The 17805-nt window shown below is 35.9% G+C and overlaps 1 protein-coding gene and 1 non-coding gene across 6 annotated transcripts in view; one reads left to right on the top strand and one right to left on the bottom strand.

The window, feature by feature from the left end:
* The window catches only part of UGGT2 (UDP-glucose glycoprotein glucosyltransferase 2), a 74695-nt gene that overhangs the window by 37181 nt on the left and 19709 nt on the right, over positions 1 to 17805 (top strand). For 4 of the 5 annotated variants that reach the window (XM_042867859.1, XM_042867860.1, XM_042867862.1 and 1 more), the window contains exons 15-26: positions 384 to 519; positions 2335 to 2466; positions 3460 to 3624; positions 4058 to 4181; positions 4261 to 4359; positions 7128 to 7222; positions 8122 to 8328; positions 9858 to 9989; positions 10954 to 11081; positions 12180 to 12275; positions 13319 to 13421; positions 16683 to 16762. In XM_042867859.1, coding sequence (XP_042723793.1) covers positions 384 to 519; positions 2335 to 2466; positions 3460 to 3624; positions 4058 to 4181; positions 4261 to 4359; positions 7128 to 7222; positions 8122 to 8328; positions 9858 to 9989; positions 10954 to 11081; positions 12180 to 12275; positions 13319 to 13421; positions 16683 to 16762 — 1497 coding nt within the window. The remainder of the gene's footprint in view (positions 1 to 383; positions 520 to 2334; positions 2467 to 3459; positions 3625 to 4057; positions 4182 to 4260; positions 4360 to 7127; positions 7223 to 8121; positions 8329 to 9857; positions 9990 to 10953; positions 11082 to 12179; positions 12276 to 13318; positions 13422 to 16682; positions 16763 to 17805) is intronic. The other variant, XM_042867861.1, reaches the window with a different exon arrangement.
* TRNAF-GAA lies at positions 5422 to 5494 on the bottom strand. Its single transcript has one exon. It is a non-coding gene; the product is annotated as a tRNA-Phe (tRNA).

The following is a 17805-nucleotide window of genomic DNA, read 5'->3' as shown; positions in this document are numbered from 1 at the left end:
CAGATATTATCTGTGCATCTCTGTCACTATTTGCTTCAGTCCTTGAGGAGAACGTATCACAGAACCTAATTTGCCTTTCCTGGAACAAAACAACATAAGAGCAGCCAAATGGGGTCAGACCGAAGAAGAATTTAGATCAGTTTGTCTGCAATAGGCCGAAAGGAGCTGCCTGAGAAAGAACAGGCCAACTGGGTATTTTGCCTGAATATTTTCACAGTCTTCATACGTTTGGAGGTCAAAGAATTTCAGACCTAGATACAGTTTCTGACTGTTTAGCAACCTTCAGTGCATAAACTTTTATATTTCTCCTTTGAATTCATGTACTAGAATGTGTATAAAATCAGTGTTTTCTTAAAATGTGTGATCCTTTTGTTTCTTTATAGAATTGGATTTGTTTTCATTTTAAATACAGAAGAAGAAATTGATGGAAATGAAGATGCTGGAGTAGCTCTTTGGAGAACTTTTAATTATGTTGCGGAGGAATCTGACACCTTTCAAGCCACTACCTGCATAATTAATGTTAGTTTATTTTACAAGAAATCTATTTTTTTAAAGTTGGTTACTTGTCTACATAGTTAGGATTTTGCTGCCTTGTGTCAACATGGTAGATTTGCATTTACTTCACATGAAAGCAAATTATTAAGAAGTGTATAGCATTAATTTACCCCATAATTATTTGAAAAAAATATTTTCCTTCTCTGGAAACCAACATTCATGTTTTAGCTATATATAGGCTTCTTTGAGGACATAAAGAAGTAGACACGTATCTTACGTATGTGGAGAAACAGCAAAATGATTTGGAAAATCATAATGGAAATGTGGAAAAATGATTCTTGGTATTATTCTTGGCAACATCATGTACCTGTCTCTGTTCTGCATCTCTTGAAGATGCATTGTAAACTTGCTCTGGCAGTTTTATATGCTTTGGAAAACCTTCATTATTCTGTAGCACAGAACGCGCAGCAGAGTAAGATGAGTTGTCCTGGGTTATGCTTAGGCTGCTTTTGAGTGTCAAAACCATGGAAATATTGCAGAGTTGCAGTTTAAGAAACAAGTAGAGAAGATGTAGATTCATGTAGAGAGAAAAATTTCAGAGACAAAGGAGGAGGTGACTGTAGGGAAATAAAGTGAACAGTCTATGTGAAGAGTCTTCAAGCATGAATGAAAACAGAGTATCCTATTAATACATTATATTTCTTTTCTACACTTTCTTTTCTTCTGTTCAGTGCCTAAAAACTAATGTTAAAGGGATTTTATAAACAGGAAGGAAATCAACTTTTTGCACAGGTAGATAGTGATAGGACAAGAAGGAATGGTTGTAAAATGAAGGATGAGGTGCTGGCACAGGCTGCCCAGAGAGCTTGTGGATGCCCTGTCCCCGGAGGTATTTAAGGACAGGTTGGATGGGCCCTGGGCAGTCTGATCTATGACTTGATCCAGCTGCAGGTAACCCTGGCTGTGACAGGGGGTTGGAACATGGTGATCCTTGAGGTCCCTCCCATCCCAAGCCATTCTACGACTCTAATGTCATAAACTCAGAAAGCTAAAGATAAAAAGAATTGAAGTCATGAGGAGTACCTGCGAGTGTTAGAATCTGAAACACAGTCATGACTGCTATCCATGACCACATTAAAAATATCACTTCACAGTGCTTTATTTTTTTTTTTTTAAAGAGCATTTTTTCTATTTCATATTTCCAGTCTATTTCACATAATATCATGATATGAAAAAGAGATGATAAATATAGGTTGACAAAAATAAGATTCGGTAAAACAAAGCCTCAGAGATACCCATAGCTGTAGAGATAAATGGATTAGACTGATCTCATTTGAAAAGAAATGAGAATTGTTTCCTCATTCAGATTTATTTTGTATGCTTGATGGAAGTAATGAAATCTCATGCTATGAAATAAAGTAGCGAGGTAGGGAAAAAATATTGATTACTTATTCAGGTTTGAATTCATCCCATATAGATTCAGGTAACCAATGGTGGTTATGTAGACTAAATTAAGAATTTAGATTCCTTCTCTCGTCGGTGGAGGGAAATAAGATTTTACATTTAGTTCACATAAGTGTGTTTTCTTTCCTTCTTCAAATTTAAACTAAAGATATAAAAGTAGCTTTATCAAAACAGTGAAAAATTGTGTGTATGTGTGATGGTGGTAATTTCTAAAGGAATATAAAGGTTGCAGTACAGCAACTAAAGCAATATAATACTATACCAATATAAAAATTACTGCAGCACTATAAAAACATGAGATTTATTTCATTTTTATTTTCTTTTATGGATTTTATTATTACAGAAATTACTTTTTTTCTGTTACAATGTTTACAGATGTACCACGAAGTGAAAGATGGAAATGTTCTGACAGTGAATCATGTGAAAAATGTTCTTAGAAGAGAATACCCTTATGCTGATGTTCAGAGCATACTAGGTGTTCATTCTGAGTATGATGAAGGGAGGAAGGTATGTTGAGAGCTAAATGGTAAGAAATATTGCAGTTTGTACACAGTTGAGTCTCTACATTTGCTAAGCTGGAAGGCTACTAAATATTAAAGCAAGTAAATACGGTAGCTTTGAGTTGAAGTTTTCTTCAGTCACCGATCAGTTTTAGTGGAAATGCTGAAAGGGTTTCTGTATTGCAGCTCTCACTGTTAAAATTTACTACTGCCAACTGTTTTCAGGAGCAGATTTTTTTTTTTTTTCCTGGTAAGCATGTCTCCCACTCTCAAGAAACTGTTTATCTGTGTGTTCTGTGTGAGGAGCTGAAGCCCATCTTCTCAGCAAATTGCTGGTTCCTTTAGTTGTGCTTTCAGGTTAGTTTTCTTTGGGAAGGACAACTCAGGGACTAAGCTGCCTCTACAGTAGGACTATGGGACTGCAGTGAAATTCTGAGAGGAGACAGTGGGATGGCAGGAAGATGGATACAGATACTGCATAGAGTTTGTGGCCATCCATAAAAGGTGAAGGGAATTACTCTGGTTCCATTTTTGTTTGCATTTTTGTCACTGAGTTTGGTAGTGCTTGCCTTTCAAATAAGCTTGGCTTCTAAATGTGAAAACCTTTTGAGGGTTTTTGGGATGCTGCCTTTGGAGAAGGGCTTTGATACAAACGTAGTTTGAGGTGGATCAATGTAGGCTTTTTCTCAGAAGTTATTGGCTGAGAATACTAAGCAAAATAAAATAATATTTCTCAGCAAGATGATAAGAGCAGAAATTTTAAAATCCATGTAGAGGTCAAATCAAATGCTTTGTCATTCTCTTTCAGAATTGAGTGCAGCATGTCCTATTTGTTTCCAAACAGTTCCCATTTTGTCCTTGCTACTCATGAAAATCTGTGATAACATGCAGTACCGAGAGATTTGAGTTTGTTGTCTCTTTGTACTAGTTTCTTTTCTTTTTTTTCTTTCTGTAGTCAGTCACAGTCCATTTAATCCTGTGATATTTCTGATATATTCAGGCAGGAGCAACCTTTTATAAAAAGACCGGCCTGGGTCCATTACCTCAAGCTCTGTTTAATGGTGTGCCCTTCAACAAAGAAGAGATGAATGCTGCAGAGTTAGAGGCCGTTATTCTGCAGAGAATTATGGATGCCAGTGGGTTCTTCCAGAGGGCAGTGTTCATGGTATGCTTAAAATTTCTAAATGAATGCAAGATGAATTATTTGGCAATTTAAGTTGTGGATTGTGTTTTTTGCAATGAGTTGGTGTAAAATTAATAATATGAAGGCTGAAGTTGCGTTGTTATTTAAATTTACGGTCATTATTTTGAAACAGTGTATTTAGATTATACAGATATAAGGAGCAACTAAGCTTATTCAAGTCACATGGAATTTTTCAACCAGAAACTGAGAACATGTTGTAGCTGTTCTTTGGAAAATGTGCATCTGATATTTTGAATTGCTACCTGTGTGACATATTATTGACTGGAAGCTGTCCATAGCTTTTATAGATTTAGCTTTAAACTCTGTTGACAGACGGTATAAATGTGTGGTGGTCTTTGTTTGTCTTAAAACTGTCAGGATACTGATTTCTGTATTTTTTCCCCTTTTAATACAGGGTTTGTTAAATGATCACATAGATGCAGTAGATTTTCTTATGGATCAGAACAATGTCGTTTCTCATATAAACCCCAGTATTCTTGGAGCAGAAAGGAGATACCTACATTTCAGATCTACATCTGGTAACTACTTTTCTCAGCATAATTGTTTACTGTTATTTTCCTTGTTTAAGTCTAACACGTTGTATTTTACATTTTGCAGTTCCATTTGATGTGCAGGACTTCTCTACTTTCTCCTTTTTGGACTCACAAGATAAAAGTGCTGTAATTTCAGACAGCATGAAGTATTTAACAAAAAAGGGTACGTTAATTTTGTTAGAGTATATGACTGTGTGCATATGGTGTGTGTATGGGTATTACAAACTGATGAAACTTGACAGTGAAATATCCCAAGTAAATAAGTGTCTCCAAAATGTCAAGTATGTAGAAAAATATCCCAGTATGGATTACAGAATGGCTTGGGTTAGAAGAGACCTTAAAGATCATCCAATTCCAATCCCTCTGCCTTGGATTGGGTTGCCACCCAATAGGTCAGGCTGCTCAGTGCCCCATCCAGGTTCCAGGGATGCCTCATCCATAGCTTTTCTGGACAGCATGTTCCAGTGCCTCACCACGTTCTCAGTAAAAAGTTTCCACCAAACATCTAACCTCTTTTAGTGTAAAGCTGTTATCAGTGATCCTATCACTATCCGACCATCCAAAATTTGTACTCCATCTTCTTTATAAACCCCCTTAAGTTCTGAAAGGTCACAGTGAGGTCTCCCTGTAGCCTTCTCCAGACTGAGCAGAAGCTCAGCTCCCTCAGCCTGTCTTTTTGTGAGAGGTGCTCCAGGTCCTCTTGACCATCTTTGAGGCCTTCCTCTGGACCTATTACAAAAGCTCCACGCCTTTCTTTTGCTGCGGGCTCCAGAGCTGAATGCAGTACTCAAGATGGGGCTTCGCATGGGCAGAGCAGAGGAGGGCAGTCACTTCCCTCATGATGCTGGCCACCAAGGCGGATGGATCCCTGAAGGAGGTTCCACTCATCACTGGCCTCTGTATCGGGACATTAAGCCACTGGCCACAACTCTGGCTGTCAAACTGATCAGTCTGATCAGTCAAACCTTCGAACACAAATCTCTCCAACTAGAGATAAGAATGTGCTGTGGGAGCATGAAAGAGGCCTTACAGAAGTCCAGGAAGATGACAACATCGGTTGGTCTTCCCTGGGCAACTGACGTATTCTCACTCTAGCATAGAAGACCACCAGACTGGTCAGGCATGGTCTGCCCTGAGTGAAGGCAAGCTAAGGGACGGATTGAGGCAGTCTGTCCTGCGTGTGCCTTCACGTTGCTTCTGGAAGGATCTGTTCCATAAAATATTCTGCCGAAACCCGGGATTGAACCAGGGACCTTTAGATCTTCAGTCTAACGCTCTCCCAGCTGAGCTATTTCGGCTTACAGTTTGGTGTCCCAGCTATCTCCTTTTAGGAGCCAAATTATATCCTGTTGTAAACATAAATGGTAACAACTTGGTAGTTATTTTAGATTTTAAAGGGCATATTCAGTTTTCAGACTACTCTTATTTACAGTATTATAATATGAAGGCTGGAGTTCTTTGTAATATCTATATGCAAATTACGCATTTCTGCAGTTTGATGATGATTGATTTTATTTATTATTTCCTATTTATTTTGCCTCTAATTAGATTTTGGTATTTGAAGATTCATGTTTCTATAGCAAAGGAAAAAAAATGTGTTCTGATGGATTGTCACTTGTACATTTTATCTTGCTAAAACCCATGGGTTTTTGTACAGTTAAAATACTTTGTATATCCCTCTGAGTTACACTGTGAGAACATCTTGTCATAGTTGACTACTGCTGATTTACAGTATCCCATCATGGAACAGAATATTTCTGTTAGCAAAGTGCTATTCTTTCAGTAATTATTTATGTGGCATTTACATGGTTTTTACTTGCTCCGCTATCAGAAACATATTTAACATTTCTTTAGGATAAATTTATTCATCTCTATTTGATTCTCCATCTAAAGCAGAGGGATGTATGAGTTGGCTGTAAATGATGACTGGTTTTCAATCTGTAGGCTCATTTCAAAGGAATAGATCTCTTGTAATCCTATAAACTATAAGCTGGAGGCTGCATTTCCAATCTCTATTGCCATTGTGTTTCTCTGGACTTGAACAAACCTTAACCGCACCTTCTTCCCAGAATCTCACCAGAACCTTGTAAAATTCCACTCTCATATCTGCTTGTACCATTTAGGGAACATACAGTAAATCTGAGCAGACTCTCTTTTCTAGAGATGATTTTGTAAATGTTTTTCATGAATCATTGCTCTTCAGTGAAGAATAAAGAACAGGCACGTGTAGACCAGGAAAAATGAAAATTTTCTGAATACACACCTATGTTATATAACTATGTTATAGTTTCTTAATACACACCTATGTTGGGCTGTATTTGATATATTCCCATTTATACCCAGATGCAGTAATTTTTACCCTGCTTTTGAAGGGCTCTTGTTGAAGGACTCTGCCTTTGCTGTTGGGGAATATGAATAGCCAAACTTATGTTTACAGCTTTCTTATAACTACTTAATTATTTTCATGTCTGACTATACGATCAAACTTCTCCACAGGTTTATGTCAAACCTCTGATAAAATGGGTCTTGTTAAAGGAAGCTAGCTTACTATTTGGGGCCGTAGTGTTTCAGTGTATAAGAACAGATCAACTCTTAATGACTGTTTCATATTCACAGAATCACAAAATATGCCAACTTGGAAGGGGCCTTCAATGATGGTCAAGTCCACATCGTAGTCCCACACAGGACTATTGAAAGTTCAAACCCTATATTTGAGTGTTATCCAAATTCTTCTTAAACTCTGGTATTAATGTAATAAAAGTTCCTCCTGAGCATTTTATTTCTATCTGATTTGCCACATCAGATACTTACAGTTGAAGTCTTAAAGTTGAAGTTAGCAGTCAGCTACAGTCAGACTTCAAAATCTTGAACAGATTAATTCATTGTTGATGATTCTCCAGAATGTAAAGCAGGATTATCTCTAATTTTCAGATGAAGATGCATTATATGCTGTGACTGTCTGGATTATCGCAGATTTTGATCATCCATCTGGGAGACGACTGCTTTCTAATGCCTTGAAACACCTGGTGAGTTTCTGGCTCATGTATCATAATATTATTTTGAAAATAACCAGTGTATTTTAACTTAATCTGAAAAAACTAGCAATGTCTTGGCTGGAAGAGACTTCTTCAGCATCTCAGCATATGTACTGCATTGTGGGGGGCAAGGCCAGGTGCAGCAGCATCAAGTTAAGAAGAATTATGACTTGCTTTCATTGGCTTGCTGTGCATCTCGTAACGTAGCATGGTGCCCAGCTTGTCCTACTGCAAGTGAGAGAGCACCCTTCTCTGTTTGAAGAACCCTTTTATCAAGGGCTGATGTTTAAATTTTGCAGTTTAATTACGTTGACAACCACTGATTCATCCTTCAGTTTTGTATTCTCTATTACAGTGGAGTGTATTTACCTTTTCTTCAGTTAGTGACACTGTTTGGTCCTATCCTAGAGTCATCAGTCTCTCATACTAAGATTTAAGTGCCATCAATTATTTTAGCCAGTGAGAGAGTTTCCTGCTGATTAAGGGCAAGGTGATAAGTGGATAAATTACCTTGTATCCATTCTGTGCTCAGTTTGATATTTTTTGAAAAAACAATTTAAAAGCGCATCTACAAAACCAATCCTGAAGTCCGTAAATGAACATTTGTTCATTTGTACTCTGTAGAATGCTTGAAGGTAATTGTTTTATCAAAAAAAAAAAAAAATTCCTCTAATGTGTCACAGAATAGGTAAATCCTTATTTATAGCATTTTTGCTGGTAGTTGAAGTTCTGAATTAGGCACTCCTGTGTATTTTCTAAACACAAATTGCTCCAAAAATTTAAAGGGTAAAGGACATTTTAAACTAAGGGCATTATAATACATATGCATGCATTTAGTAACAGCAGATGGAACTGTAAAATTGTGCATTACTCTGTGTTTTTCATTGCAGAAAACAAGCAGTCATATACGAATCGGGGTTTTGAGCAATCCTTCATCAAAAATAAAGGAAGAGAACACAGCCATTGCAAGAGGAATTTTGACAGCTTTCCTAACACAAAGCAACAGAAGCTTAAAAAGTTTCCTAAGTAAACTCACAAAGGAAGAGACAGCAAAATCCCTTGCAGCTGGAACTAAAATTGTTAAAATCCTCCTCCCAGTGAGTGCAAACTGAAGTGGGCTACTTTCTTTTTCATTTCAAATGTTTTATTTTTTATTGTAAGGGCATGCAGTTGAGAGGAACAGATTTAAGCTTCACAGTTTCGGGGCCAGCAGATTCAGTGCTTTTTGACAACCTTAATGTGATGAGGAATAGGCATTTTCTCTAAGGTAAAGGAAGAAAATACAAGAATACTGAGAACTATAGAACGGATAGCGGATTACTGAGATTAAAATAGTTTATTTTTCATCATTATTTCAAAGCTTGCTCTTCATTAATGTTTATCAAGAGTTAAGGGTTCAGAACTAATTATTTTTACCTTGCTGTTGCAGTCATGTAATAGGTGCAGACTGAAGCAGCTGAGATGAATGAGCGTTGTATATGTTGGTCAGCAGTTCTTGGTGCATTTCTATGAAAATTCATTGGCTGAAAATACAAATGTTTCTGACTTCAAAGTTTGAATATAGAGTAAATCTGAGTTACCAAATAACTGCTGCAAACTACAGTTTGTTTCTCAAGCTGTGCAGTTTAGTATTTTAGAACAAAAAATATTTGAAAGACTAGGAGAACTCTCAGGCACCGTTTTGGAAAAATAATTGATTGGCTCTTCTGGGTCCCGTTGTTCTTTCATTGTGAAATAAACTTTGAAAGATACAAGGTTAGCTAACGTAGGGTATGTTATTAATGAGTAATTACATTAACGAGTCTGCATGTTTCTACCTAGAAAGTACATATCAGTACAGTTTAATATAGAAAGATAATTTTGAGAGGCATTTTGCGGTTTCACTGTAAGCATGGCAGAGTTCCAGCATTTCTTTCCACTTTGGTTTTTGGTTATGTGTGTTACTGGATGCTTTTGGAGTCCCTAAACATGTCTGGGAGTGCTTCGCCCCTGTCCTATCCGGCGCCCTTCCCAGCACAGTGGTGTCAGGGGGAATCTCTTCACAAAGAGATTGATGAGGTGCTGGCACAGGCTGCCCAGAGAGGTTGTGGATGCCCCATCCCTGGAGGTGTTCAAGGCCAGGTTGGATGGGGCCCTGAGCAGCCTGGTCTAGTTCCAGATCTGGAGGTTGATGGCCCTGCCTGTGACTGGGGGGTTGGAAGTTGATGATCCCTGGGGCCCCTTCCAGTACAAGCCATTTTATGATTCCATTCTATGTTTAAGCTGAATGAAATGAACATGTTAAAATAGGTGTTAGTTTTTAAAGTATTTTTTATACTTTTTACCTACAGATGAGAATGCATTTGAAGAGTTAACAGAAAGTGTTACTTTTCAAAGTGTTTGACTTTGGGCTTGGCTTTCCTTTCATGGTTATCAATGATTGCTCAAGGGTAGAATCTGTGCACCAACCAGTTGGGAGACCATGGCTCTGCACCAATAACATATACTTAAATTGAAGCTGAGGTGGTTGTTTTATTTTGATTTTTAGTTGCCACATAACTTAAAGTTCTGTTTAACTTGCTTCAGCTGTTACAAAATTTAGTTTTGCTGAATCATTTCACAGTCTTGTACTTTACTTTTGCTTTAGGGAATGAATGATGATGCTTTTGAGAAGAAGTACAACACTTTAGGATTGGATATAATTAAAACCCACCAGATGTTCTGTCAGGAGGTTCTTAAGCTGCTCCCTGGGCAAATGTCTGTTGTGAGCAATGGCAGGGTAAGAAATGAATTGTCATCTCTCTGTCTTTTTGTGGTTACTTTTTATTTCCCGGAAGTTCAGTTTCCAACTAAAGAAAATGCAAGGTATTAATTTCCCACTTTTGTAGCCTGTTGTTAGAGATCATCATGAGTATTTGTCTTGTTTTATTTCTTATTTGCTTTCTTCCTGAATTGTTTATTAGTTCCATCTCACTGACATTACTATCTGTGTACTTATGTCATGCCCACACCTCTTTTAGAGAAAATCTGATGAAATAAATGACAAAATTCTCTGAATAGGTGCTTGATGTATTATTGATGATGTTTAGGAGTAAATATTGATCCTTATGTTACTTGTATTTCACACAATTGGTGCAGGAGAAACTTATGATCAAAATAAAGTTACCTTGACTAGAGCAGTATTTTCAAACTCTTCTGTTTTAGGAAGGAAAAAAAAATGTTTATAAGCATTACATTGTTCTGTAGTATTAATATTCAAGCATAATACTTTTGGTCTTTAAATTTTTAGTATGTCTATTCTGAAATCAATAGCCCTTACTGCAGTTTGGCTGTAAATTGACTGTGATTGAAAATACAGTGTTGGGTTCAATAGTATTTGCTAGTGGCAATCAATGCCCTGCAGTACAAATGTACTTTTGTATAAATTGCTCCTTCAGTCTTTTCTATTTTATTACTCCACCATTAGGAAAAAAAAAATGATATGCTGGTATCTCATTACTGGAAACTTCTTAGTTTGTGTACTTATCTACTCTTATACATTCTAAATGACTTCTGTGATATTACTTGAAATTCCACCCATGAAACCACAGAAAGTATATAGGGCTGTAAGGAGTTGCATGTTGAATATTTTGCATTCACTTAAAATATTAATACTGTTTTGCTAAAAAAAATAAAATAAAATAAAATAAAATAAAAACAGTATTAGGATATTCTGTGCTTAGTAACATCATTTTTTCTCCTAGATACTGGGTCCTTTAGGTGAAAATGAATTCCAGACAGAAGACTTCAATTTGTTAGAAAGAATAACATACAGTACCTCAGCACAGAAGATTAAAGCAGTTGTCAAAGAGATGGGAATCAATAGTAAAAGGTAAAATTATTTTGGATTTTGAGGGTTTATTATCCAAACATACGATAAAGTTCTCTGTTTATTGATAGTAACAAAGTAATAATCCTTTTGCACGTGGAATATGAACAAAGATTCAAATGTGTAGCAGTAGTACTTTTCATACCATATACTTGTATATACACCATATCTGCACTTAGGGTTTACTGTTTTGTGTTATGTATTTGCTGTCCTCTTAGCATCCAAGTATTCTAAGGAGACAATTTTAATGGTTCCTTGTTTCCTTTTTAGCACTTTCCTTCTAACCTTTTCCTGTAAACAGTTCCTACCACCTTATTGTCACTTAAAGATAATTACGATGAATAGTAATGAGTTTGGTAATATCCAGTGCATCTTTAAAACAAAGAAATATATGAATATTGATATTTGAAGTAAGTGCACTGTTTTAGGAAAGGAGCCTGTAGAGGCATGGATAGATGTAGTGCTTTGATATCCTGCTAGGCAGTATTCACACATCTGTTGGTTGAACAGGTACAAAGTTGGCTTCTAGCCAGCTTCTAATCTAAGCATCTGATTTGTGTTCAGAGAAGAGAGAAAAATCACATTATTTTTACATGAAGACTGCAGAGAAATATTGCATTCCTGTGTCTGAGTGTCATTTCTGCTATTTAGAAGCACTGGCATAATTGAGCAAATAAGTACCACAAAAACAAAATTGAGAAGAGGTAGCATTATCAAGGAGATAAGTAGTGAGAGGAAAAGCATTTAATCAAATGCGATTAAATGTTCAGTGATGATGAAATAGAACCACTGAGATAGCTAAAGAAATTCCAGTAAGAAATGCAAAAAATTTAAAAGATCTGGTTAAGTAAACCAGAAATTGTCTTCAGTTATGTTTGTTCCTAGGTGTTGTCATAGAGAAAAGAATAGAATAAGGAAATATCAGTAGATTACACAATGCAAATCGCAGACCTGAATGTCAATTCTGATAAATCTATATTGCTTCATTTTAATAAGCCTTATGTAGACAGACACGCACTAAAATCCAAATGTTTTACTCCTTTTCTGATTAAACTCTTTGCAAACTGCATGTACCTTATTTATGTACCTTGTTTAATACAGTGGCAGTGATTTGATTATGAAAATAGATGCTCTACTGTCGTCTTTGCCTAAAACAGAGATGAGACAAGATGCTAAATTACTTAGAGAGCAGCACAGGTGAGTTCTGTCTCTCATTATAATGCACTCACAGTATTTCCATATTACAATTAGAATGTCCTGATTATTACAGTGGGTGTTTAGAAACGTGGATAAGCATGTCTGTTTTAAAAGTTACTGATTGTGTGCCTGTCTGTCCTAGTGTCACACATTTTTACCTCTCTTTTAATAGATAAAGTAGTAATACCTAATGGTTTTCCATCCTTTACCTTCATTGAAGAAGGATTACAATCTGTGTGAATAGAAGTGCTGATGTGGAGTTGGAAAGATTGGAATACATACTTTGCATTTCCCAAAATGTTAGAGTCAACTTCACAGATCAGAAGTCTGTAAGCCCCCACTATTCTTCATTAAAACGGAAAACTCCAATACAGTCTTTTCAGTTCATTCTGATTGCCGTTGGCAAGGCTAGTATACACATGTTCATACTTAAATAACAATTTGTGGATTAGCAGGGTCACTTAATTCCTGTTCTCAGCTTGATCCTAAAATGCCATTAGATTACATTGAAATGCAAATTGTGTGGCTTATTGGCATCTGGTTCCTTATGAAAAAAATGAGTGGACTATCTTCAGCTGACAGGTTGATGCTTGGCCAGCTCATACAGTGCCACTTCTGTACTCAGGGGTGTATATTGAATCCTTGTGTTTCTGATCCTAGATTTAGAAAGTGAGTATGCCAGAAGCACAAGCTTTGGCTGTCACTGTTATTGAATGAGATCTAGAACACTAGAATTTACATCTGTCATGGGATACTAGTAATAGCCATTTTAAGTTTAACTTAGCTGGAGCCAACCTTCTGGAGCAAAGACAGGTACAGTTTTTGAAAGGACATCTGCACGAGAAACATGATCAAATTTCATGCTGGGCTTTTTTAGTGGTTGCTGTTTGGAAAGAGGAAAATGTCTTCATAAGCAGTGAAATCTCGAGCGTCTCTCAGGTTACAAAAAAGTGCCTACAAATGTTGTGGTTTTTTTAATGTTATTTCTACAAATTTAATTCAGGATTTTCATGTCACTTATTTGTTAATTGTTTTTTTAACAGCGTAGTAAAACTTGAACCCCAAGAGAATGAACCATTCTATGATGTTATTGCTATTGTTGATCCATTGACAAGGGAAGCACAGAAGATGGCTCATTTATTGATTGTAAGATGGTGGTCATTTCTCTTAATTTGTACTTCTTATTTCCATGTATGGTGGCAAGCAGAATTTAAATATTTTTAAATATCTATTAGGTTGTTAAAATTCATACTAGAAGGTCAGGGATGATCTAGTTCATCCTTGTAAGTACCTTATTTGTAGTTAAAATTCTGATATCCCATGAACCAGTCCCCCTTAGAAGTGAGTCCATAAATGCTCTTTATAGTGAATAGGAGGAAAGGAGGAAGTCATCTGTGTTACATAGAGGGAAAGGATCTCCCATTTCAAAATCTTAAGAGGCATATATTTTTTTCCATTAAACCACATCACCTTAGTTTTCCAAGGTACCTAAGTGAGGTGGTCTAAATCTGACCTGTAATGTCATCATAAGAAGATTGGACTATAAACCTTTCAGCTCTTGGAAGAGTATTTCTCAGTTGATGAATGCTATCGGGTGTATCTAGAAGTCTTCCATTGTGTGTAGCTATTGATCATCCAAAGAAAGACTGTCCTAAAAGCATAGCTCCTAAAATGGTTTTCTTTCATTAGCTGCAGAATATGACTCTACCTCAGTTCCTTTATAGTTTTCCATAAAAATGTAAATTTGTCTTCACTTTATAGTCCGTTAGAGTTCTGAAGCCTGCAACTTAATTTTTGCTGTGTCCTGTTTTATCTTTTTCTGTGCAATAATTATGAAAGTTTCATAAATTCTTACATTACTTTTTCGCTCCCATTTTCATACCTTATTGTGCATTTTGTATGGAATGTTGAGAGTTGAGAGTCACTCTTCATACATAATAATGAAGCAATGTAAAACGTTAAAATTTCATGAAATTCTGATCTTACAGTACTTCTTTTGGTTTGAGACTCTTGAAATAGTAATTTTTCTCTAGAATCAGATCTTTCATTTCACCAGTCTCAGTTAAAATGAAATGTTGATACTAACAAATGAAAATGTTTTGGTTTTGGAGTTCACTGGAATCTCCATTCAGGCAGAAGTCCATCGTATGTTAAGTTGCCTTGAAGTCCTTGTAACTTGAATCAGGAGCCTCCATTTCTGGTAGTCCAGCAGGTTCTCTAATGAGCAATATCTTCCTAAATGCTTGTCTAGGCAAATGACTCCCATGGGTGTACCAAGCTCTTCAGCTATTGTAGATGCTACTTGCTTCATCGCAGCTTTCTTATTCAGGAAGCCAACCTATCAGAGAGAATAATATTCTTGAAGCTAAACAAATCAGAAATATTTTAATGGAGATTTTTGTTCATTTGTTTCTTTTATTGTATTAACATATAGTGAATTGTATCTTAAGAACTGCTATCCATATAAGCACTGTTTTGCCTTTTTCAAAAGGTTTTGTCATACACTTCAGCACTGAGTATTTCCAGATAGGACAGCAGTCACATTTGAAGTATAAATCATTTATTCAATCTAATCCTAATTTAAATATTGCCAAGTGGCAAAGTACAGATCACAGTTCTTGCTGAGTATTTCCAATGGTTAATTAATCTGACTGTTAACTCAGAACCATAGCTTGTAATTTAGCTCCAAGCTTTATGTATTCATCTTCTGATCATTTCATCAGTTCTATTGAATATTCTGTTGTAAGAATTTTTCTTCAGTATAAATGCTTCACGTTAAGTTGAAGTTCACACACACTTCCAAGTGATCAGTTGAATTATTGTGGTTTAGTGACTTAATGCTTCTCAGATGAGTTGTGGTAATAACTGACTGTAAGCACTTTGCCAAGTGACTTCACACGCTAAATAAAACTTGGCCTTAAATCATTTTCAAGACACGTAAACCTACATAACTCAGCCAATTGTTACAGAAATAAATATTCCCTGGAAAAAAAATCCAAATTACTTAATTCACATAAACAGGCTGAACTCTTTTAATACTTTGCCATAAGAGGATTTCCAATTTCCTTTTGTTTATTGACTGCGGAAGAATTTTCCTCAGTACTTGCTGCTTAATTAATTTATTCTTACTATTATGAGTTGCTACTTTTAAAAGCACATATCAGGCAATATCTGTAATAAGTCTTAAACCTTATTCTGCCCTGACATTATTCCTCAAGGTTCCTCTGTCTGAGAAGAGTTACCTGAGCTTTATCCATGCTAGATTCATTTGTTAATCTTAAAAGCTTTTTCAGGTAATAAATATTATTAGTGCTGTGTAGGTTCTCATTTCTTGTTTCTTCCCTTTTTCTCACCTTTATGCTGTTTCCTAGGCTTTATTTTTTGTTCTGTAGTTTTTCAGTCCTGGTATTCAGGTGACACAAAATGAGGGTGACAAACTGTGAGCAGTATTTGGTCTATGTAAAGTTGTACCACTGTAGTAAAGAATGCACAGCTGTGGGCTGAGTAAAGAAAGAAAAATATTACTTTGAATAAAAGAGCGATTTAAGGAAGCCGTTGTCTAGCTTTGTTCCAAACTTACTTACCATTATAGTAATTGTTAGCCTTAGTGGTATCCATATTTTAACTTAGCTTTAATATCTTATTTGCTTTTCTAATAATATCCATAAAGGCAGACAAAACTGCTTTATACTTTCAAATAAGCACTTTTAATCAGAAACAACATAAATGAGGATAATCTGTTAAAGGTTTCTAAGAGTACTTAAAGGAATTCTTAATTTTAAACAAAATAGATTGCTCATGAAAATAATAATGAAATCTATTGTCATAGCTTCTATATAGCATATATTTCATAGCATCCAGAAGATGAGCATTTTAGTAATAAACAGATGAATAAACTAAAAAAAGAAGTAGAAAAACTTACAATAACTTGAAATTTTGAAATTAGTAAAATAGTTCAAACACACCATTTATCAATTGCTGGCTATATTAAAATAATTTTCAGAAATTCGCTATATTCTACAATTTCCTAAAAAGAGCAATTTCAGAACAGCTCTTTAAAAATCAGTATTGCTGAAAATATACCAGGAGTTGGACTCGATGATCCTTGTGGGTCCCTTCCAACTTGGGATGTTCTGTGAGTCTATGACTCCGTATTACTGATTTGACTCTCTGGAATATTGTGTGCTAAATCACCAACTTTTAGAAATATTCAAATCTTTATTTGGAATTGATAACAGCATACCTTAATTATCAGACATATTTAGAACTTTATAATTTTTGAGATTTCTACTGAAGTCTGAGAAACAACAATAGGCCACAATGATAATTTTGGCTGATTTACGAAGTTTGGCAGTCATCAAGAAGAACCCTGTTTTACACCAGTTTTTTGTGTTTTTTTTTCTGTAGGTACTGAAAGACATTGTCAATGTGAAACTCAGGTTGTTTTTGAGCTGCAGATCTAAGCTGTCAGAAGTGCCACTGACGAGGTGAGTAGTTTATAGCTTTCCTTACAAGCATGTGTTCTCAGATGGTGTGCTTAAAAAGAAAAAAAAAAAAAAAGAAGCCTTAAAAGTACATCTTCCATTAAAAAAGAAATGGTGATTAATGTTTGTGGTTTCTTTTGTTGCATTAGTTGTCTAGGAAAAAATAAACATTGCATCAGAGAGGAGTGATCTAGTCCATCAAGTTTGCCTCTTAGAAGCAATCCCTATAGGATTCAATGTAGAGTTTTCCATGCCTGTAGAAACTTGTAGAACAGGACTGTCTGCCTAACTTGAACGCAATCCACTGAATGTATAATTAATTTTTCAGATTCAATACACTTAATTTGAAGACAAAATTCATCTAAACATGTGTACAGTCCATATTTGAGATTTAGTTTTAAGTCATTAATGCTTTAAATTAAGCTTTAAATTGAATTTTTTCTTAATTGGCTATAGAGACCACTAATTAAGTTCAGAGTTCACTCATTCTGTTACATTTACACGGACGTGAACTTCCCAGAGAGGATTCCTTTCCCTCTAAGAGGCATGTTTGAGTGCTGCTATCCATTGATCAGAAATTTTACCTGTAATCATGTTGTGGGAGGGAACTGATGATAGCACCTGCCCTTTAGCTGGTAGCCTAAGAGAATTAATTGTTACCCACAAAGCAGAAGTCCTTAGTTTCTAGTCAGTTTGTGAAAAATTGATCTCATGTCTCTTACACTGCAAGAGAGCAACTACATCATCAGTCTTGTGAGTGTCTTGTCTGAATGTTGTCACAGTCAGTTATAAAGGTAGCTACACTATCCAGGTTTTCATACTTGGGAAAGTGAAAGGAAGAAGTGTTCTGGAACCTGCCCTGAGGACAGGTCATATTTTTCTTACAGAGATAGTTTCATATGAAATGCATCCATATACACCTTAGTCCCAGTACTGTGTGGGAAAATTGTATTCTTCTTGATGGTTACAGGTCTTTTTACTTTCCACAGTGAAGTTTTTTCCATATGAAATACTGATTGCTCACGCCTTCCATCTTCAATGCTCTT

The sequence above is a fragment of the Lagopus leucura genome, unplaced genomic scaffold (genome assembly GCF_019238085.1).
Source record: "Lagopus leucura isolate 7727_CA_CO unplaced genomic scaffold, USGS_WTPT01 Super-Scaffold_100001, whole genome shotgun sequence".
Classification (NCBI taxonomy): domain Eukaryota; kingdom Metazoa; phylum Chordata; class Aves; order Galliformes; family Phasianidae; genus Lagopus; species Lagopus leucura.
This window is presented reverse-complemented; position numbering and strand designations above follow the sequence as displayed.